Genomic DNA, 23355 nt, shown 5'->3' with positions numbered 1-23355 from the left:
AATAGGAAAAAAAAAAAAGGAAAGATGGCTGCTAGTAGTAGTGGATTTGTTGCGATAACCCTGGTAGATATACATGGCAGGAAATGTGTATAAGTTTAAGAATAAAATGCTGGGAGTCAGGCAATAGCGTAGCGGGTTAAGCGCACGTGGCACAAAGCTCAAGGACCGGCATAAGGATTGCGGTTCCAGCCCCAGACTCCTCACCTCTGTCTTCCCTTCCTCTCTCCATTTCTCTCTGTCCTATCCAACAACAACGACATCAATAACAACAACAATAATAACTACAACAATAAAACTACAAGGGCAACAAATGGCAGTAAATAAATAAATACTTAAAAAAGGAATAAAATGCTTAGGTGTAGGAGATAGCATAATGGCTATGTAGAGAACTTCTTATCCCTGAGGCTTCGAAGCCCCAGGTTTAATTCCCAGCATCATCATAGGCCAGAGCTGGGTAGTTCTGGGTGTGTGTGTGTGTGTGTGTGTGTGTGTGTATCAATAAATAAAATGTTTTATGAACAGAGTTTTACTTGAAAATTCCAATGAAGGTCATTCCTAGGTATGTGACATTTAGAGATCTGTGACCTTTTTTTAAGTTGAATGATATTATCCGAGATGCTTTTATGAAAGAGAGAGATAGCGTTTCTCGTGCAGAGGGGCTGGGGGCAGTCGCCTGTTCCCTAAAATACTTCCAGAGTGCTGTCAAGAACTTTTTTTTTTTTTTTGGCTGCAGTGTGCCCAGGCCTCCACACGCAAACTACAATTCCCGTGGTGCTCCGGGGCCTCAATCCATCTCACGCCCACCAGCGGCCCGCGAGGGGCGCACGCGCACAACCCCCATCGCCTCTAAGGTTGCAGAAACTGGGCGGGGCTCCCTGACGCCCGTGGGCTGGTTCCGCCTATGGGCCCCTCCCTCCAAGCCTTCTAATCGGACCGTTAACCTCGAATGAGGAAGGAGCGGGGAGAAGTGGGAGGGGCGGCTGCATGGGTAGAGCCCGCCGGACCCGGGGCCGGGGACGGAGCCCGGGCCGGCGAGGTCACCTAACGGCCGCTCGGCGTCTGGCTGGGGAGGGAGCCGCCGAGTCCTCGTGTGCGCGCCGCGGCCCCGAAACAGTTACCGGCGCATAAACAACAGCTGCGCGCGCACCCGCCTCAGCTGGCGCCGCGGTCCCGCACCTGCGACTTGTTCTCCGCAGCCCCGCGCGCGGAGGCCGCGTCTTCTCCCCCTGGGACCTGCAGGAAGGACAGACATCGCAGGGTAGAAAAGGACTCCCGGCAGAGAGTGGCCCGTGCTGTCCCGGGCAGGAGAGCCCCACCGGCCGCCCAGCGGTTCCATGGTCTAGCCCCGACCTGCCGCGACCCGGCGCTGCACTGGGCTTCCTCTTGGTCCGCTGACCGCCGCCCTTCAGACCCCGCGGCGGGCGGTGGGCCGGCCACCCCGCGGCCAGTCTGGGTGGCAGGACTCCGCTCTGCCCGCGATCCTTGCTCTCCTCTGCCCACTCGCGTGGGATATCCTCCCCGTTATGCACGCGCACCTCTTCCTCCAGACCCGAGCGGATTACCGGGAGCCGCGGGTGGCCCTGCACACGCCCCCTCCCAGCCGGGCCTGGGGAGTGTTCACCTGATGCCCAACAGGTGGCCGGGTGCGCGCCCATTTGCTGTCGATCCCCACTGTCTTCACTCGCTGGAGGTGGGCCTGCGTGTACTTGACTCAATTGGGATAAAGGACTAAACTACCTTGGCCGAAACCTGCGGGCCGAGGAGGGGGGAAAAGTTGCACCTTTTTATGCTGAGACCGCAACCACGGGCCGGGGGAGATAGCTGGATAGACAGCTCTTCATTCTGAAGGGACCAAGTTGCATGGGACTTGCCGTCGACTTTTCTCCCCATCTCCCCCCTTAAGTCTTTTCAGAGACTGGTAGTGCACCATTTTCCAGGACAGTCTGCTGGAATTCCAAGTGGAAGGAGTCTTGTTTGGGGCTTTTTTTTTTTTTAATGGGGCGTAAATCAAGATAATCAAGGTAATTGAAGATTTTTTTAAGTTGTCTTTTTTTTTTTTTAATTTCGATCAAAAGTAGCTTACGTGGGAGGAAGGATTTTGCGATCCCCACCCCCTCCTTTGTGCTGGTAAAGAGAGAAAGGGGAGGAAAGTGCATCCTCCAGAAACCACCGCCAAGATGGCTTCAGTTCGGTTCATGGTGACTCCAACCAAGATCGATGACATTCCAGGTCTATCAGACACCAGCCCGGATCTCAGCTCTCGATCCAGTTCCAGGGTGAGATTTAGCTCCCGGGAAAGCGTGCCTGAAACCAGCCGGAGTGAGCCAGTGAGTGAGACTTCGGGGATCACCACTTCGCTGGCAACTGTTGCGCTGGACCCAGCCAGTGACCGGACTTCTAACCCCCAGGATGCTACTGAGGGTAAGCTGGAACACAGAAGGCAGGATACTTTGATTACTAACTTACTCATCCCGGGTAACTCTCCACCAGGAGATCATTATTTCATTAGGATCCAGTCGTCAGCATCTTTTGCAGATGCTTGGGAAGCCTTGCTATTAGCTCTGCAGTAATAGTCTGGCATGTGGGAAAGGCATATAGGAAGGAGGAAAGTAGAAATGTATGTCACCTTAACTACCTCACTTCCACCTCCTTAGAATTCAAATGTGTCTTTTAGTTAAGGATGAATGACAGTGAGTAGTTTTTCAGCACAGAGACTGTTAAAACTGAGTGGAAAGCTAACTTTGGGACTCTGTTACTTTTAAGGTCGGTTGTGAAAAAATGATTTCATACAATCATTTCAGATATACATCACACAGATATATATAGATATCGATATCTCAAGGAGCTCACTTAGGATGGCTTTGGATCGATTAAGTGTGCTTTTCTGTCTAGTGGAGTAATTTAAAGGAGGCTTTTAGGGCCTGATTCCTCTGTAATTTTTTCACGTTGAACTTCAGATGGAATGTGTTACTGGGCAGTCTTTTTAGTCAGTAGTAGCGTACAAGCCACTTACAGACCAGTTCACGTCTTGAGCCTCCTAATTTGTGGCAGATGGCTTGAAGGTTTTTCCTTGGATATAGTGGGAAGAGGCGATGGATGAAAGAGAGAAATGAAATAAACTGGAAAAGTCATGTTTTTTAGGCTCTGAAGTTGAAAAGTTGGGAACTGGGAGTGGGGCCTACCGGTAGCGCTGGTGGCGCCACGCAAAGCGCAAGGACCGGCTTAAGGATCTCAGTTGGAGCCCCTGGCCCCCCACCTGCAGGGGAGTCGCTTCACAAGCGGTGAAGCAGGTCTGCAGGTGTGTATCTTTCTCTCCCCCTCTCTGTCTTCCCCTCCTCTCTCCATTTCTCTCTGTCCTATCTAACACTGAAGACAGCAATTACAGTAATAATAACTACAACAATAAAAAAACAAGGGCAACAAAAGGGGAAGTAAATAAATAAATAGAAAAAGAATTAAAAAAAAAAAAAGAAAAGTTGGGAACTGTTGCGCTGCTTTATGTTGAGCTTTGTGCTGTATTCTAACTGATAGATGCCTGGCTGGTAATGAACACGTCCCCCTGGCTCCCACCATACTGGGGGAAGCTTGGATGCTTTAGTGTTCTTTCCCTCAGAGTCTTTTTGTTATTTTCCTCTCTTCCTGTCTCTGTCTGAAAAAGAAGTCAATTTGGAGTGGTAAAGACCAGATGGTGAGAAAAATAAATAAAATAGTAATAATAACAGTAAAATCATAAAGACTGGTAAAATGTTATTTTGCCCATATTTGAAAACAGTGTCTTTCACTTGTGAAATCAAAACTGACTTGTTTTTTTCCGGTGTCAGGAAATATTCTTCCTCATAACCTCAAGTGTACAGAATGATCTTGGTTCTTGATTTATGTTGGTGTTTAATAAAGTAGATTTGATAAAGTTTGTAGTCTTAGAACTTACTTAGCCCTGGCCATCATATCTTTTGTGGAGATTATTGCAAATTGGTTTCTGGACTTAATTATTTTCATCTTTTTGATCAACTTTACACCATGTACCAGTGTGTTAAAATTATTGTGTTTAAAATTATCATTTCCTCTTTCTCAAGTTGTAATTTCTGACTTGTGGCCTGAGTTTTAGTGTATCATCTGGTACTTAGGTTGTGAAAAAATAGACGACAGCAGTATTGATTATTTAATGCTCTAATTATCAGTAGATAATTATCATCATTCTAGCATATGCAGTGCTGGGGATTGAATTTAGGACAGCATAATGGTTAGGCAAAAAGTCTTTCATAGCTGAGATACTGAAGTCCCAGGTACATTTTATTAGACTTATGACTTACATATTATTGGATTGTATTTTTATTCTGCTTATAAAAGTGGATGTAATTCAGTAACATGTTAGCCTAGCTGAGTAGGATCTTGTTCAGGCTGCTGTTCTTATCTTGCCTGTTAGCATTGTTTACAGTCTACAGTGATATCATTTTCACACTGTAGAGATAAAACTGGAGACATGGGGGCCAGCTGCAGTGGGGGAGGCTTCACAAATGGTGAAACAGGCCTGCAGGTATCTATCTTTCTTCCTCTCATTCGCCCCCTTCTCTTCTCAGTTTCTCTATTTTACCAAATACAAGGAAAAGAAAGAAAGAGAAAGAGAAAAAAGGAAAGAATGGCCTCCAGAAGTAATGGATTTGTACTGCTGGCACTAAGCCCCAGTGATAACCATGGTGGCCAAAAGAAAAAAAAAGAAAACAACAAAACTGGAGACATGTCTGTCTGTGTGGTGCATCTGTGAGGTTGGAGACATGTCTGTCTGTGTGGCGCATCTGTGAGGTTGGAGACATGTCTGTCTGTGTGGCGCATCTGTGAGGTGGATTTAAAAAGTCCGCTCTTGAATCGTACACATTTGCCTTATTCTTTGTTTCTGTTATCACCAGGGCTTCACCATTCCAGGCAGACTTTTACATATTTCCTTTTTCTTTTCTTTTCCTTTTTTTTTTTTTAATTTTTTATGCAAGAACACTGCTCAATTCTGGCTTATGGTGTGGCTGGGGATTGAACCTGGGACCTCAGAGCCTCAAGCTTTAAAGACTTATACATAACCATTATGTTGTCTCCCCAGCCCTAAGTATTTTCTTATGAGAGAGAAGAGGAAAAAAAGTGAAGAGAACCATAGCATCATTCTAACATATGCAGTGCTGGGAATTGAATTTAGGGCAGCATAATGGTTAGGCAAAAAGTCTTTCATAGCTGAGATACTGAAGTCCCAGGTTCAGTCCTTCACACTACGGCAAGGTAAGCCAGAGCTGAGCAGTGCTGCTCTGGTCTCTCTCTCTCTCTCTGTATCTCTCTCATTAAAATAAAGACAAATAAAATTATATGTAAGTATTCTACCTGTGCCACCTCCTTCCTGGGCTGCAGTTTGCTATTTTAACATTTATAATCCTGTGATATTTTTTTTCTTTTGGCCTTTTCTGTATTCTTCTTTGGTTTTGACATTGGCATGATTCTCACCTCCCACTCCTCCCATGTATCTTTTTGTAGAGAGTTTCCAGATTTTCCCATCTTAACTTACTTGTCAGATGCCTTTACTCACTTTGCAGTTGCACAACCCTGGGTAGTAAATTTTTAATTTCTCTCTCTCTCTCTGTTTTGGTCATTGTTGGGGCTTCACTGCTCAGAGTTTACTTTTTCAAATTGAAAAAGAGACAGACAGTCGCTGGGAGGTCAGGGATTGACACCACAGTCTGAGTTTCCCCAGACTCTTAGTACTGTCATGTGATATATAAGGACTCAAACCTGAGTCACATGCATGACAATCCAGATGCCCTCTCAGGTGAGCTATCTCACCATCCCTAAGGGCTTTTGCACATGAAGTTTAAATACTTTTTAAAGGGAATCAGCCACTTGCACAGCAGGTTAAGTTCAGGTGGCGCAAAGCGCAAGGACCAGCCTAAGAATCCGGGTTCGAGTCTCCGCCTCCCCACCTGCAGGGGAGTCGCTTCACAGGCGGTGAAGCAGGTCTGCAGGTGTCTCTCTTTCTCTCCCCCTCTCTGTCTTCCCCTCCTCTCTCCATTTCTCTCTGTCCTATCCAACAACAACAACAGTAATTACAACAATAAACAATAACAACAAAAGGGAATAGATATTAAAAATAAAAAATAAATAAATACTTTTAAAAATGATTTATTGTAGCGTAGCAGGTTAAGCGCAACTGGCGCAAAGCGCAAGGACCGGCGTTAGGATCCTGGTTCGAGCCTCTGGCTCCCCACCTGCAGGGGAAGTGAGCACAGGCAGTGAAGCAGGTCTGCAGGTGTCTTTCTCTCCCCCCTCTGTCTTCCCCTCCTCTCTCCATTTCTCTCTGTCCTATCTAACAACAACAACATCAGTAACAATAATATTTACAACAATAAAACAAAAAAGGCAAGAAAAGGAAATAAATACTTAAAAACGATTAACAGAAAGATATATGTCAAATTAAGGTTTTCAAATTTGGGTATACATTGGAAATAATTGAAATCAGAGCCTTGAAGGTACATTTTTTTACATGCACTTTTATATTGTCATATCACAGTAGTCAAAAGATGAAAGCAATCCAAGTGTCCATCAATAGATGAGTGGATAAGCAAAGTGTAGTGTATACACACAATGGAATATTACTCAACCCTAAAAGGAAGGAAATTATTTATTGGGGTATGTCTGATCTAGTAGAGTTCATGTTCTGTTGTGTGTGAAATCCAGGCTTCAGGCATTGACACCACATGGCCGCACCACAGACGGAACCAGATGCAGTAGCACAGGACCTTGGGTTTTTTTTAAAAATATTTTATTTATTCATTCCCTTTTGTTGCCCTTGTTGTTTTATTGTTATTGATGTCATTGTTGTTAGGACAGACAGAAATGGAGAGAGGAGGGGAAGACAAAGGGGGAGAGAAAGATAGACATCTGCAGACCTACTTCACCGCTTGTGAAGTGACTCCCCTGCAGGTGGGGATCCTTATGCCAGTCCTTGTGCTTTGCGCCACCTGCGTTTAACCCACTGTGCTCCCACCCGACTCCCGCAGTACCTTGTTTTAACCGCAGGAGTTCATTTGATTAGCAGGAAGTATCACTGCTATGTCAGCTAAGTCTTAAGCTGTAGGTAATTATTCTACAACATTCTTACATTTTTCGACATTTCTGGTGTTTAGGTACAATTCACTTTTAAAGAATTTTTATAATGTGTGCACTTAACCAGGTGCACCACCACTTGGCCCCTAAAGAATTTTTATTTGTGGTCCAGGAGGTTGTGTGGTAGATAAAGTGTTGAACTCTCAAGCAAGAGGTCCTGAGTTCAGTTCCCAGGCAGCACGTGTACCAGAGTGGTTTGGTTCTTTCTCTCTCTCCTCATATCTTTCTCATGAATAAACAAAGTCTTTTAAAAAAGATTCATTTAAAAAATTAAGTAATTCAGTCAGTGTCAGAAGATAGCTCACCTGATAGGGCATGTAGGTCAGCATGCACACAATCCAGAGTTTAACCCTGACAGCCCTGGGTAGTCCCACATCAAGAGGAGAAGCTTTGGTAGAGCATCTCTCCCTTTTTTCTATCTGAAATCAGAAGAATGAACAAGTTGTGGTGGGCGGTTAGTGGCACAGCTGGTAAAGTGCATAAGCTACTGTGCACAGTGATCCAGGTTCAAACCCGTAGGTCCTGCCTGTAGGAGGAAGCTTCACAAGAGTGCAGTGCTGCAGGTGCCTCCCTGTCTCTCCTTCTGCATACTTTTCTATCTCTGTAATAATTAAAATAAGTAAAAATTTCTTAAAAGAATGAACAAGGGTGGAGGGTAGATAGCATAATGGTTATGCAAAGAGACTTTCATGCTTGAGGCTCCAAAGTTCCAGGTTCAGTCCCCCGCACCACCATAAGCCAAAGCTGAGATTCAGAAAATAGTGAAATCATGCAGGTGTGAGGCCACAGCACCACACATACATAAAAAAGCAATCTGGGGATCAGGTGGTAGCACAGCGGGTTAATCGCACATGGCGCCAAGTGCAAGGACTGGGGAAGGATCCTGGTTGGAGCCCCCAGCTCCCCACCTGCAGGGAAGTCATTTCACAAGCGGTGAAGCAGGTCTGCAGGTGTCTGTCTTTCTCTGTGTGTGTGTGTGTCCTGTCTTCCTCTCCTCTCTCAATTTCTCTCTGTCCTATCCAACAACAATAACAACCACAACAATGGCAAAACTACCAGGGCAATTAAAGGGAAAAAAACAGCCTCCAGGAGCAGTGGATTCGTGGTGCAGACACTGAGCCCCAGCAATAACCCTAGAGGCAAAAAAAGAAAGAAAGCTGAGAGGTTGGCAGAACCTAGATCTAAGTTTTTATTTATTTATTATGAAATATAGTCTTTATAGAGTTTCATGTGAGAGTTGCCAAAGCAACATTTTTTTCAGTTTTTTAAAAAATTTTTAAATTTATTATCTTTTTTTATTGGATAGAGACAACCAGAAATCAAGAGGGAGGGGTGATAGAGAGGGAGAGAGATAGACACCTGCAGCCCTGCTTCACTTGTAAAGCTTTTCCCCTGCAGGTGGGGACTGGGGGCAAAACCAGGTCCTTGCGTATTGTAATACATGTGCGCAACCAGGTGCGCCACCACCTGGCCCCGCAACATTTTATTTTATTTTATTTATTTTTTAAAATATTTATTTATTCCCCTTTTTTCTCTGATTTTTTTATTGGGGAATTAATGTTTTGCATTAATTAAGTACAATAGTTTGTACATGCATAACATTATCCCCTGCACCACCATAAACCAGAGCTGAGCAGTGCTCTGGTAAAAAAAAGGGGGTCGGGCGGTGGCGCAGTGGGTTAAGCACATGTGGCGCAATGCACAGGGACCGGCATAAGGTTCCCGGTTCGAGCCCCCGGCTCCCCACCTGCAAGGGAGTCGCTTCACGGGCGGTGAAGCAGGTCTGCAGGTGTCTTTCTCTCCCCTTCTCTGTCTTCCCCTCCTCTCTCCATTTCTCTCTGTCCTATCCAACAACGAATTGTGTCAACAAGGGCAATAATAATAACCACAACGAAGCTACAACAAGGGCAACAAAAGGGGGAAAAAAAATGGCCTCCAGGAGCAGTGGATCACCGAGCCCAGCAATAACCCTGGAGGAGGAAAAAAAAACGCAACATTTTATTTTTACCAGAGCATTGCTCAATTCTGGTTTATGGTGATGCTAGGGGGATTAAGCCTGGGAATTTGGAGCCTCTGGCATCAAAGTGTTTTTATATAACCACTTGCCCCCACTCTGTTACAGAGATAGTTGAATTAATAGCCTCTGGCATGCAAGTCACAAGCTCTACCAGTTGAGCTAGTTTTTCAAACTCTCAAATTTTATAGTTATTTTTGGATGTCCTAATTGGAAAAATATTATGGACTTTTTGGATTACCTACCTCACTCTTAGCTGGGACCTAAGAAACAAAGCAAAGGGAAATAGAAGGCAAAACTTTAAAAACTGATATATCTCAGCAATTTCAAGGACTCAGAAGGGAGGAGGAAAGGGGGTTGAAAGAGGGTTGGGGTTTCAGAGCCTTAAGATGAAGAAAGATGGCAGTTTGGTGGTGGGTGAGGTCTCTTGACACCTATCTTGGGGAGATGTGAAGCTGTACTCTGTGTAACAACGATAGTCTTATAAATCCTCAATAAAGTGAAAAAAGGGGGCTTTTTTTTCTTACTATAGAAATTTGGTACTTGATAAGCATAGAAATAGAAGACAAAGGCGACATTGAGTTGTAAGGAAATGACAAATGTAGTTAAGTCTGAATCATAACTTCATTTTTCTCTACAAATTCCCTGTTGTCTTAACTTAGTGCTGAGTTTCTTGCTTAGTTAGCCAGTGATATTTTTACCACTACATTGCAGGCCATATTACATCCCGATCATCCTAATGAGAAGTTCATGCAAGACAGCCAACTGATGGCATTCACCTTTTTACACTCATGACCATTTTGGTCGGTAGCTTTAATTTTGCCAAAGTGCCGCCTGGGTTTCTTCCATTTTGCCAGAGAAGTCTGCTTTTACTTTGGAGTAAGGCTATGTACCCCCTCCCTTTCTCTCTCTCTCTTTTTTACTTGCTGTGGAATATATTTCAAAGTTTGTAATTACCTAATTTCCAGAGAAACTTATATGGTACACTTTAGAAGTGGTCCCTACATGCCACATTGGAAAGGAATATGAGGAAATGTGTTGTCTTTTTAAAATTTTTATTTATTCATTTATTGTTGGATAGATAGAGATAATAAAGAGAAACTGAGGGCTGGGTGGTGGCATATTGCTGGGTATTGAACTTTGCCTGTGACATGTGAAGTGAGTGCTCTAGCACTGACTTATATGATTGGCCTAAATTAAACATTTACTTATTAACATGAGAAAGAGAACCAGACCATCACTCTGATTTATTTAATGCTGAGGACTGAATTTAGGACTTCATGTGTGCAGGTCCAGCACTGCTGTGCCAGCTCCCAGGACACTTTTCTTTCATTTTCTTTTCTTTTTTCTGTGTTTATGCCATCCAGAGGGTGGAGTAGTAGATAAAGTGTTAGACTCTCAAGCATGCTGTCGTGTCAACCCTCAGTATTTATGTGCCTGAGTGATACTCTGGTTTTCTCTCACTAGTAAATAAGTACATCTTTTTAAAAAAATATTTATTTATTGATTCCCTTTTGTTGCCCTTGATATTTTATTGTTGTAATTATTATTGTTGTTATTGATGTTGTTATTGGATAGGAAAGAGAGAAATGGAGAGAGGAGAGGAAGACGGGGGAGAGAAAGAGATACACCTGCAGACCTGCTTCACGGCTTATCAAGCGACTCCACTGCACGTGTGGAGCTGGGGGCTCAAACCAGGATCCTTACTCTCGCCAGTCCTTGTGCTTTGCGCCACCTGCGCTTAACCATAAATATTTTTTTAAGGTTTTATTTTATTTATTTATTTATGTATTTATGAGACATGATAGGGGAGAGAGAACCAGACATAATTGGTATATGTGCTGCCAGGGATTGAATTTAAGACCTCGTGCTTGAGAGCCCAGTGCCTTCCACTGCACCACCTCCTGGACCACCATAAATCTTTTTAAAAAGACTTTCATGCCTGAGACTCAAGGCCCCAGGTTCAATCCCCAGCACCACCATTATGATAGAGTTGAGCAGTGCTATGGTCTCTCTCTAAAATAAAATTAATTAAAAAGTGTAATCATGTTCTGTGGACATTTTTGCAATTATTTTTCCTGACAGTGGGTATGAATGTAATTTTTTAAGGCAGTATAATCACAGTGGGTAGCTTACATACCTTGTCATGCGTGCGTGCGTGCGTGTGTGTGTGTGTGTGTGATTTTGAATGAAAAAGCTGCCCAGAGTAATGAAATTAAATGTGCATTTCTGAAAAGTCTAGACTCCACATTAAGGAAAAAGGGCAATAAAATGACATATTTCTGAATAACTTAAGATTCTATGTTCCTGAAAGAAAATTTGGCCTAAAGATAGATATTTTACTGTCTTTTATATTTAATGGTCTGTAAATGTCTAGAGGGTGTAATAGTGCTGAGTTACATAAACAGTTACTGAGTTAGCTACTTCAGTACATCTGTCCAAAAGTTGATGAATATTCATATTTTGAACAATTTTTTAGTAGAACTATTTTTTAAAGATTTTATTTATTTATGAGAAAGATAGGAGGAGAGAGAAAGAACCAGACATCACCCTGGCACATGTGCAGCTGGGGATAGAACTCGGGACCTCATGCTTGAGAGTCCAAAGCTTTACCACTGCGCCACCCCTCCAGACCACAGTAGAACATATTTTTTTAAAATATGTATTTATTCCCTTTTGTTGCCCTTGTTTTATTATTGTTGTTGTTGGATAGCACAGAGAGAAATGGAGAGAGGAGGGGAAGACAGAGAGGGGGAGAGAAAGATAGACACCTGCAGACCTGCTTCACCGTTTGTGAAGGGACTGTACTGCAGGTGGGGAGCTGTGGGCTCGAACTGGGATCCTTCCGCCTGTCCTTGTGCTTTGCGCCACGTGCACTTAACCCACTGCGCTACCACCTGACTCCCAGTAGAACTATTTTAAAATGAAAGTTTTCTTCAGGGAATGAAGGAAATTCATAAAAACATTTGAGGTGAAAATTAATGTGAAAATTTGGTTTTGTATTGTTTTCATTTCTCTTTATAGAAATTCATCTTAATTTTGACAGTGTTGTTTAATGTCAGTTTTATTTTTCTATATACTTTTGTATATTCTAGTTGGGTTTCTGAATATACTAAAAACCCAATTGGCAAAATTTCACAGTATAAAATGAACCTCAGAGTGAGCTGAGTAGTAATCCTTGTTCATAGCTGCCAGTGTTAACTCTTTGGTGATTCTTGTTACTAGAAGTCCAGTACATTATCCATTGAAACACAGAGCCACCCAGTTGGTGATTCTTGAGTCCTCTCACACCTAGGCTAGCATGGAAAGGTGGGCATTCTTATATAGGGAGGTAGTTACCTTATATAAGAAGTTGCAATACTTTTTTTTTTGTTGTTGTTAATTTTTTTTTTACTGTCTTTATTTGTGTATTGGGTAGAGACAGCCAGAAATTGAGAGGACGAGAGACAGAGAGACACCTGCAACCCTGCTTCACCACTTGTGAAGCTTTCCCCCTGCAGGTGGGGACTGGGGGCTTGAACCTGAGTCCTTGTGCATTGTAACATGTGTGCTCAACAAGGTGCGCCACCACCCGGCTCCCAGAAGTTGCAATGCTTTGAGTAGAGAAAACAGTGGGAACTGAGACTTGATGTTTTATTTAGTACTTGGATCAGCAGCCAAAATGTCTGGCTTAGCTAGCTACCAACTCCCTTGATAGAGCAAAGACTCACCCCTTGAAGTTGTTCTTCATTGTTTTCCTATTTCATGGCTCCTGGGGGACACTCAAGTAAACACTGAGTAAATATTTTAATTTGAAATTTTGGTGTACATGGCTTGGGTGGTGGATAGAGTACTGTGCTGAGTTTGATCCCCAGCATTGTATATGCCAGTGTGGTGCTCTGGTTCTCTCTCCATCTACTTCTCTCAGTAACAGTAATAACAGAAAAAAGGGAGAGGAGCAGGGCTGGGAGGATAGCACAGTGGTTTTTGCAAGACTTTGATGTCTGAGACTTAGCTGTCCTAGGTTCAATCCCCAGCACCACTATAATCCAGAGTAGATTAGTTCTCTGGTAAACAAAAAAACATACAAAATTGAGATTTTTTTCCTTGCTCTACAATATTTTGAATTTATTAGAAAGTGATGTCTTGGGGTCGGGCAGTTGTGCCCCCAATTGAGCATACGCATGACTATGCAAAAGAACATGAGTTCAAGCTCCAGCTCCCTACCTACAGGGCATGTGTTTCACATATGGTGAAACAGGTTTATAGGTGTCTTTCTCTCTCCTTCTCAATCTATTCCTCCCTTCTAAATTTCTTTCTGTCCTATTAAGTAAAAAAGAAAACACACATACACACACACACACACACACACACACACACACACACACACACAGTTAAAAAAAACTGCTAGCAGCAGTGGATTCATAGTGCAGGCGTCAAGACCCAGTGATAACCCTCATGGCAATTAAAAAAAAAAACAGAAAAGAAAATGATGTCTTTTACATCTTTGCCATCTTTTGTTTCTTTTTTAAGTTTTATTTAAAATTGTTGTTGTTGTTGTTTTCTTTTTGTTTATCAGAGCACTACTCTGCTGTTGCTTTGGTGGTGCAGGGAATTGAACCTGGGATTTTGGAGCCTCAGGCATGTGAGTCTCTTTACATAACCATTATGCTATGTACCCTCACATTTGGCTGTCATTTCTTTGCCTCCAAAACTGACTGATAAGTATGTGAATTTATCAATAGATGCCATTTTATAAAAATCTATTTTCATAGACAATTTGATGTTATTTTAAGATTTTGAAAGTTTTAAGTCTTATGGCATGAGAGGTGACACGGGATAAAGCCTTGCATTCTCAAGTGTGCAGCCCTAAGTTTAATTCTTAGCATTTTAGGTACCAGTATGGTGTTTTGGTATGTTTTCTCTCCCTTACTAACAAAGATGGCTGGCAAAATAGCTCACTTGGATAGTGTGCTACTTTGCCATGTGCCTGACCTAGGTTTGAGCCCAGTCATCTGTGTACTGATGGAAATGTCACTACTATGGTTTGTTTTCCTCTTCTGTACCTGTTTGTTGCTCTGTCTTTATCTAAAAAGCAAAGCAGGCAAAAAAAAAAAAAAAAAAAAAAAAAAAAAACTTGCAAGATTAGAGCAAGTAACCAAGGAGTGAAAATAGCCTAAATGCCCCTAAACAACATAAACATACAACTGGCTAAGAAGAAATAAGATAGGGTGGGAATAGATAGCATAATGGTTATGCAAACTGTCATGCCTGGCTTGAAAGTCCCAGGTTCAATCCCCTATACCACTGTAAATCAGAGTTGTTCAGTCCTCCAGTAAAAAAAGAAATAGGATATATATTCAATAGAATACTACTCTTCCAATTAAAAATTATGAAATTGTGTCCTTCAGGACAATAGAGAAAGCTGAAACCTATGAATTTGCAGAAAAAGAAGAAGCCACCTGTCTCTAAGATAGTATGAGAACTATGATGGTTATTGTTGTGGGGCAGGGTGTGCAGGGACATATAGTTTTGGTAGTGGGTATGTTGTGGAATTATATCCCTGTTTCTTATTTGCAATTAATAGTGGGTTACAAGATTGTAAGATTATAGTGTGTACACCTACCAACAATGGTATCCCCACCCTCTCACCTCCCAAAGATAATCACCAAAGTTCTCACAAAGTCTTTGAAACTTTTTGTTTGCTTATTATTTTTTTAACTTTTCTAGATTTCTCATGTAAGTGAAGCTGTCTGGTAGTGGTCCATTCATTTTGTCCCCAAGGATACAATATCATCTTCTTCATTGCAGTATAGTATTCTGTAGAGTATATTTATCCCACAACTTCTTTAGCCAGTCATCAGTCAATGGGGATTTAAACTGCTTCCACTCTTTGGCTATTGTGAATAGGAACATAGAGGGGTATATGTCACTTTGAATTAGTGTTTATATGTCCTTTGGATCCTTGTAATCTAATAATCTTGCAAACCATTATTAAATCACTAAAAAAAAAGTTAACCAAAAAAGAAAAAAAATTCAGGACAGGTCATAGCTTTCTCAGAGTATACCTCACCATAGGCAAGATACTGGGGACCCTAGCACCACCATAGTAACCGTGGTACCAGGAGAAGCTCCACAAATTGGTGCGTCTGTGCTGTGCTGCCCCTTCTTTCTTTGACACCCCCACCCCCACCCCCACACCTAAAACACCGATACAGGAACAAGAGAATCAAAGTTTTTAAAATTATTTTAAAAATTTTTATTTATTATTGGATAGAGACAGCGAGAGATTGAGGGGGAGGGGAACTAGAGACAGACACCTGCAGCCCTGCTTCACCACTTGTGAAGCTTTCCCCCTGCAGGTGGGGACTAGGAGCTTGAACGTGGGTCCTTGCGCACTGTAATGCAAGTGCTTAACCAGGTGCGCTACCACCTGGCCCTAGAATCAAACATTTGTGAGGCCCCCAACCCACAAAGAAAAAAAAACCCAAAGGGAACAAAAATACCTATCTGAAGAGACCTATGTTCATAGCAGCACAATTTTTTTTTCCCTCCAGGGTTATTGCCGCGGCTTGGTGCCTGCACTAATCCACTGCTCCTGGAGACCATTTTTCCCCCCATTTTTGTTGTCCCATTATTGTTTTTATTGCTGTCGTTGTTGTTGGATAGGACAGAGAAATTGAGAGAGGAGGGAAAGATGGGGGGGAGACATTTTCAGACCTGCTTCACCGCCTGTGAAGCGACGCCCCTGCAGGTGGGGATCTGGGGGCTTGAACCAGGATCCTTAAGATGGTGCTTGCGCTTCGCGCCATGCGCACCTAACCCGCCCGCCCCCGCAGCATGATTTTTTAAAAAAATTTATTCCCTTTTGCTGCCCTTGTTGTTTTATTGTTGTTGTTATTGATGTCCTCATTGTTGGATAGAACAGAGAGAAATGGAGAGAGGAGGGGAAGGCAGAGAGGGGGAGAGACCTGCAGACCTGCTTCACTGCCTGTGAAGCGACTCCCTTGCAGGTGGGGAGCCCGGGGCTTGAGCCGGGATCCTTCTGCTGGTCCTTGTGCTTCGGGCCAGGTGCCCGTAACCCGCTGCGCTACCGCCTGGCTCCCGGCAGCACGATTTTTTTTTTTTTAAACAATTTTTAAAAAACAGTCTTTACTCTATACATTGGGGAATTCTTTTTTTTTAAATTTATTTCTTTATCGGGGAATTAATGTTTTACATTCAACAGTAAATACAATAGTTTGTACATGCATAACATTCCCCAGTTACCCATTTAACAATACAACCCCCACTATGTCATTTATCATCCTTTATGGATCTGTATTCTCCCCACCCACCCACCCCAGAGTCTTTTACTTGGATGCAATATGCCACCGGCAGCAGGATTTTTATAAGAGATTTTTAATTTGTGACTAATAGCAGCTTGCAAGACTATTAGATTACAGGGTATTGTTCCACACTCTACAAACCACCAAAGTTCTGTTCCTCTACTCTCCCAGTGATAACTACCATAGTACTCACAGTCTTTTTAAAAATATATATTTTATTTATTTATTTATTTATTTATTTATTTACTTATGAGAGGGATAGGCGGGAAGAACCAGACATCACTCTGGCATATGCATGTACTGCTGGGGGATTGAACTTGGGACCTCATGCTTGAGAGTCTAACACTTTGTCCACTGTGCCACCCCCCAGACCACAATACTCAGTCTTAAAGAGTTGATTTTATTTATGTTGATGTGTTTTTGCAAGTTCTCTAGATTCCACATAAGTAAAAGAAACCATCTAGTAGTTCTCTTTTACCTCTTTACTTATTCAGAAAAGCATAATCACCTCTAGTTCCATCCATTTTGTCCCAAAGGAACCAGCACCATTGTTTTTGATTTCAGTAGTCCGTGGAGTGTACCTCCTGTGACTTCTTTATCCAGTCATTTGTGCACGAGTACGTAGGCTTCCTTCACTCTTTGACTATTAGGAATACTGCAGCTTTGAACATAGGGGTGCTTATGTCCCTTTGAATTATTGTTTGCATGTCCTTTGGATAAATGACTAAGAGTGGAATTATAGCAGCATGGTTTTTTAATTGTCACCAGGGTTATTGCTGAAGCTTGATTCCTCCATGATGAATCCACCGCTCCCAGTGGCTATTAATTCCTTTTTTTTTTCCCTTCCTATTTTATTTGACAGAACAGGGGGAAGGGGAAAAGAGAGGGAGAGGGAAAAACACCTGTAGACCTGTTTCACTGCTTGTAAAGTGTCCCCCTGTAATGTGTGAGTTCAACTGGGCATGCCACTACCCAGCCCCAACAGCAGCACAATTTGTCATAGCCAAAAATAGTGATTTACAGGACAGTTGTTGACACCTTGGTACAGTCTCACTTCCTTGTGATCAGTGTCTTCACATCACACCCATCACCAACCCAATTCCCTTTTCACCACTGTGCCCTGGATACCTGAAACCCTGCCCTGCCCTCCCCACCCCACCTCCACACTCTCCCTAGGGCAGAGTCCTTTCCTTTGTTGCAGTACACTCCACCCAGTTCAAGCTTCACCTTGTTTTCCCTTTTCTTCCCTGCTACTTCTTTTATTTAATTTTATATTTATTAATTTGTTCCCTTTTGTTGCCCTTCTTGTTTCATTGTTATAGTTATTATTGTTGTTATTGATGTCATTGTTGGATAGGACAGAGAGAAATGGAGAAAAGAGGTGAAGACAGAGAGGAGGAGAGAAAGACACCTGCAGACCTGCTTCACTGCTTGTGAAGTGACTCCCCTGCAGGTGGGGAGATGGGAGCTAGAACCAGGATCCTTACATGGGTCCTTGTGCTTTGCGCCATGTGTGCTTAACTCACTGTGCTACCACCGATTCCCTCTTCCCTGCTTCCTAAGGAAAGTCATCCAGTATTTGTTATTCTCCCTCTAGCTTATCTCATTAACAATTTATCCAAGATATGGAAAAGGAGAAGATTCGATCATTTCTAACAGCTGAGTAGTATTCCTTTGTGTGTATATGCCACAACTTGCTTTCTTTTTTTAAAAATATTGTTTTAATTGTTTTATTTTTTTTAATTGGGGAATTAATGTTTTACATTCAACAGTAAGTACAATAGTTTGTACATGCATAACATTCCCCAGTTTCCCATATAACAATACAACCCCTCCTCTGAATCCTTCCTGGACTTGGTGCAATATGCCAATTCCATTTCAGGTTCTACTTCTGTTTTCTTTTCTGATCTTGTTTTTCAACTTCTGCCTGAGAGTGAGACCATCCCATATTCATCCTTCTGTTTCTAACTTACTTCATTCAACATGATTTTTTCAAGGTCCATCCAAGATCGGCTGAAAACGGTGAAGTCACCATTTTTTACAGCTGAGTAGTATTCCATTGTGTATATAGACCACAACTTGCTCAGCCACTCATCTGTTGTTGGACACCTGGGTTGCTTCCAGGTTTTGGCTATTACAAATTGTGCTGCCAAGAACATATGTGTACACAGATCATTTTGGATGGATATGTTGGGTTCCTTAGGATATATCCCCAGGAGAGGAATTGCAGGATCATAGGGTAGGTCCATGTCTAGCCTTCTGAGAGTTCTCCAGACTGTTCTCCACAGAGGTTGGACAAATTGACATTCCCACCAGCAGTGTAGGAGGGTTCCTTTGACCCTACACCCTCTCCAGCATTTGCTGCTGTTACCTTTTCTGATGTATGACATTCTCACAGGAGTGAAGTGGTATCTTGTTTTTGTCTTTATTTGCATTTCTCTGACAATCAGAGACTTGAAGCGAAGCATTTTTTCATGTGTTTCTCGGCCTTTTGGATCTCTTCTGTGGTGAATATTCTGTCCATGTCCTCCCCCCATTTTTGGATGGGGTTATTTGTTGTCTTGTTTGTGAGTTTGGCAAGCTCTTTCTATATGTTGGGTATTAAACTCTTATCTGATGTATGGCATGTAAAGATCTTCTCCCATTCTGTGAGGGGTCTCTTGGTTTGGGTTGTGGTTTCTTTTGCTGTGAAGAAGCTTTTTAATTTGATGTAGTCCCATAGGTTTAAACTTGCCTTAATCTTCTTTGTAATTGGATTTGTTTCATTGAAAATGTCTTTAAAATTTATGCAGAAAAGAGTTCTGCCAATATTTTCTTCTAAGTATCTGATAGTTTGTGGTCTAACATCCAAGTCCTTGATCCACTTGGAATTTACTTTTGTATTTGGTGAAATACAGTGGTTCAGTTTCATTCTTCTGCATGTTTCAACCCATTGTTTCCAACACCATTTGTTGAAGAGACTCTGCTTTCCCCATTTAATAGTCTGGGCACCTTTGTCAAAGATTAGATGTCCATAGGTATGGGGCCTCACTTATGGGCTCTCAATTCTATTCCACTGGTCAGTGTGTCTATTCATGTTCCAGTACCAAGCAGTTTTGATGACAATGGCCCTATAATACAGTTTGAGATCTGGGAGTGTGATGCCTCCTCCGGTTCTGTTCTTTTTTCTCAAGATTGTTTTGGCAATTCTAGGTCTTTTCCGGTTCCAGATAAACATCTGTAGCATTTGTTCTATTCTCCTAAAAAATGTGCTTGGGATCTTGATGGGGATAGCATTAACTTTGTAGATGGCTCTGGGTAGTATATTCATTTTGATGATGTTAATTCTTCCAACCCATGAACATGGAATATCTTTCCACTTCTTTGTGTCTTTTTCAATTTCCTTGAGTAGTGACTCATAATTTTCAGTATACAAGTCTTTCACTTCTTTGGTTAGGCTTACTCCTAGATATTTTATTGTTTTTGTTGCTATAGTAAAAGGAATTGATTTCTGGATTTCAATTTCTTCTAGCTTAGTGTTTGCATAGAGGAATGCCACTGACCTTTGAATGTTAATTTTGTAGCCTGACACCTTACTGTATTGCCTCATGATTTCCAAAAGCTTCTTGCTGGATTCCTTGGGTTTTTCTGTGTATACTATCATGTCATCTGTAAATAGGGAGAGTTTGACTTCTTCTCTTCCAATCTGTATCCCTTTAATTCCTTGCTCCTGCCTGATTGCTATGGCAAGAACTTCCAACACTATGTTGAGTAGTAATGGTGATAGTGGGCAGCCCTGTCTAGTACCTGATCTGAGTGGAAATGCTTCCAGTTTTTCACCATTGAGTATGATGTTGACTGTAGGTTTGCTATATATAGACTCCACTATCATCAGGAATTTTCCATCTATTCCCATTTTTTTGTAGTATTTTGATCATAAAGGGATGTTGTATTTTGTCAAAGGCTTTCTCTGCATCTATTGATATGACCATGTGGTTTTTGGTCTTGCTTTTTTTTTTTCCTCCAGGGTTATTGCTGGGCTCGGTGCCTGCACCATGAATCCACCGCTCCTGGAGGCCATTTTTCCCCCTTTTTGTTGCCCTAGTTGCTGCAGCCTCGCAGTTATTATTATTGCCATTGTTGACGTTGCTTTGTTGTTGGATAGGACAGAGAAATGGAGAGAGGAGGGGAAGACAGAGAGAGGGGGGCAGAGAAAGATAGACACCTGCAGACCTGCTTCACCGCCCGTGAAGCGACTCCCCTGCAGGTGGGGAGCCGGGGTCTCGAACCGGGATCCTTACACCGGTCCCTGCGCTTTGCACCACGTGCGCTTAACCCACTGCGCCACCGCCCGACCCCCTTTGGTCTTGCTTTTGTTGTTGTGGTGGATCACATTGGTTGATTTACATATATTAAACCAACCTTGCATGCCTGGGATAAACCCCACTTGGTCATGATGAACAATCTTTTTAATATACTGCTGTGTCTGGTTGGCTAGAATTTTATTCAGTATTTTAGCATCTATGTTCATCAGAGATATTGGTCTGTAGTTTTCTCTTGGTTGTGTCCTGTCTGCTTTTGGTATCAGGGTGATGTTAGCTTCATAGAAGCTGGCAGGGAGTATTCCAGTGTCTTCAATCTTCTGGAAGACTTTTTTTTTTTTTTCCCCCTCCAGGGTAATAGAGAGTGAGACAGAGAGATGTCCGCAGCACTGCTTCACCATTTGTAAAGCTTTCCCCATAAAGGTGGGAACCAGGGGCTCGAACCCAGGTCCTTGCACATTGTAACATGTGCGCTCAACTAGGTGCACCACCATCTGGCCCCTTTATTGAAAATTCTACATTTGTCCTCTTCCCCTTGAGTTTTGTAAACTCTTTATATTGACTTACTGTTGTTTTTAGCCTTTTGTCTAATCTTTGCCATTTAGGGGGCCAGGCAGTGGTGCATTGAGTTAAGCATACATATCACCAATATATGGCATGTAAAGATCTCCCATTTAATAGGATGTCTTTCTTTTTGGTGCTAGATCCTTTAGCTGTGCAGAATTTTATTTATTTATTAACACAAGATAGGGAGAGAGAACCAGGGGGCTTGGTGGTGGTACACCTGTTTGAATGCACAAGGGCCAGGGTTCAAGATTCCAAGCCTACGGTATTTCTTCTAAAGATTATCAAGAGAATAACATTAGTGCTGTTGCTGTCAGAAGAGATTAGCATATCTTACTTACTTTAAAAATTTTTTTATTTATAAAATGGAAATATTGACAAGATTGTAGAATAAGAGGGGTACATTTTCACACAATTCCCACCACCAGAAACCCATATCCAATCACCTCCCTTGATAGCTTCCCTATTCTTTATCCCTCTGGGGATATGGACCCAGGATCATTATGTGGGGAAAGTGTATAAATATTGTTAGCTGTAAACCCCATCAATTTGATCTGGGGCCCATATTCAGCACAGGAGCTTATGTCGCCTCTGTAGGTCTGAGCTACCATCCCTATAGGTCTGAGCTCTCATTCTGTGGTCACGGCTAGGAACATTCCAGGCTGCACTAATTTCAGTACCCATTTTTCTCAGGTAGTAGGTAAAGCATGTTGTTCAACCTCCCTTCAGAGAATGGAACATTTCCTACTATTGTTGATCCACGTTGAGGGCAAGGTCCTATAGGGGCCCGCAAAGGGTTCCATTATGTTGTTTCTGATGGAGATGACCAGTGACAGTGGCAAGAGAGATCTGTTAAGAGGTCTAGGCCCATCATGTCTGTGTGGGAATCCCAGAACTCCCCAACTAGGGCCCCAGGAGATGGGGTGGCCTAGTAGTGACTAAAGAGTCATAATTAAAGTATGTCAGTCTCTTACCCTTATTCAGCTTTTGTAGTCCTTACTTTGACAAGATAGGCTTTGGAGTGTTGAGGGCTCTTTTTTGTGTGTAGTTAATTGAGTAGATAGAGTGATTGGGGGGAGTGAAGTAGGTAGAATAGTGAATAGGAGAGGAGGGTGTCTAGATATAAGTTGTAAATATCTGATTAGACACTTTATGATATCTTTTTTAAGTCATTCTTGCTTGCTGAGCTTAAGTCTAAGTCTAATTGCGGCAGACTATTAAGCACTTTCACTTTAAGGTATATAGTTTCCCCTAACTTATGGATGCATGTGTACACATACCCTGTTCCCTAGGCCCTGGTCTATATCTAGGGTCTGTAACTTTGTGAGTACATCATTTGAAATGGAACTAGGTAGTCCCATGTGTTAGGAAAGGTCTCATCAGATTATTGGAATTGGAGTGTTAACATCTCAGGCTTGGTGTCCCTTCATACAGTCCAGAGTGAAATGTGGCATAATGGCACTGGTTAAACTGATTTAGTTGAGGTCAGCAAAGGCAGTATTACAGGATAGGGACCAAGAGAAGTGTCAAGAAATACAAGCAAAGTCCTAGAGTTTTCAGGATTGGGGGAAATGCAGATTTTAATGAGAATGGGAAGGTTCCTTGCTCTATTAAAGTTGAACCCTGGCATTTATAAACTATGTGACTGGGCAACTTCCTTTGCTTAATGTTTCTGTTCCTGTGATGATTAAATTACCAAAAAATAGATCTTTAACAACTATTGATTTCATTCTCTTTTAAAAATGACATATATTTGAGTTACTGAAGATTGTAAGCTACCATTCTTTCTGTTAGATTTAGCACAGTCTAGTCAGGTGTTACTAACAACAAAGGTTTTATTATGCTACATTGTCAGCGTGGACATCAGGGCATAGGGCTTAGTAAGCTACACACACACACAAATAGGTGTGAGACTATAGCCCTGACACCTTATAATGTAAACTAATGTCAAATCAATAAAAATAAAATAATAAAAGATTAACATTGAAATTTGTACAAAGCTCAGTTTACTAAATTCCATTGTCTAAGTACA

At 42.2% G+C, this 23355-nt stretch overlaps 1 protein-coding gene across 2 annotated transcripts in view; it reads left to right on the top strand.

Moving 5' to 3' along the window:
* Positions 1 to 2177: 2177 nt before the first annotated feature.
* Positions 2178 to 23355, top strand: part of SLC12A6 (solute carrier family 12 member 6) — a 135081-nt gene continuing 113903 nt past the window's right edge. For both annotated transcript variants that reach the window (XM_007521675.3, XM_007521673.3), the window contains exon 1: positions 2178 to 2421. In XM_007521675.3, coding sequence (XP_007521737.1) covers positions 2178 to 2421 — 244 coding nt within the window. The remainder of the gene's footprint in view (positions 2422 to 23355) is intronic.

The sequence above is a fragment of the Erinaceus europaeus genome, chromosome 16, assembly GCF_950295315.1.
Source record: "Erinaceus europaeus chromosome 16, mEriEur2.1, whole genome shotgun sequence".
NCBI lineage: Eukaryota > Metazoa > Chordata > Mammalia > Eulipotyphla > Erinaceidae > Erinaceus > Erinaceus europaeus.
Note: the sequence above shows the minus strand (reverse complement) of the source record. Positions and strands in the feature narration are given on the sequence as shown.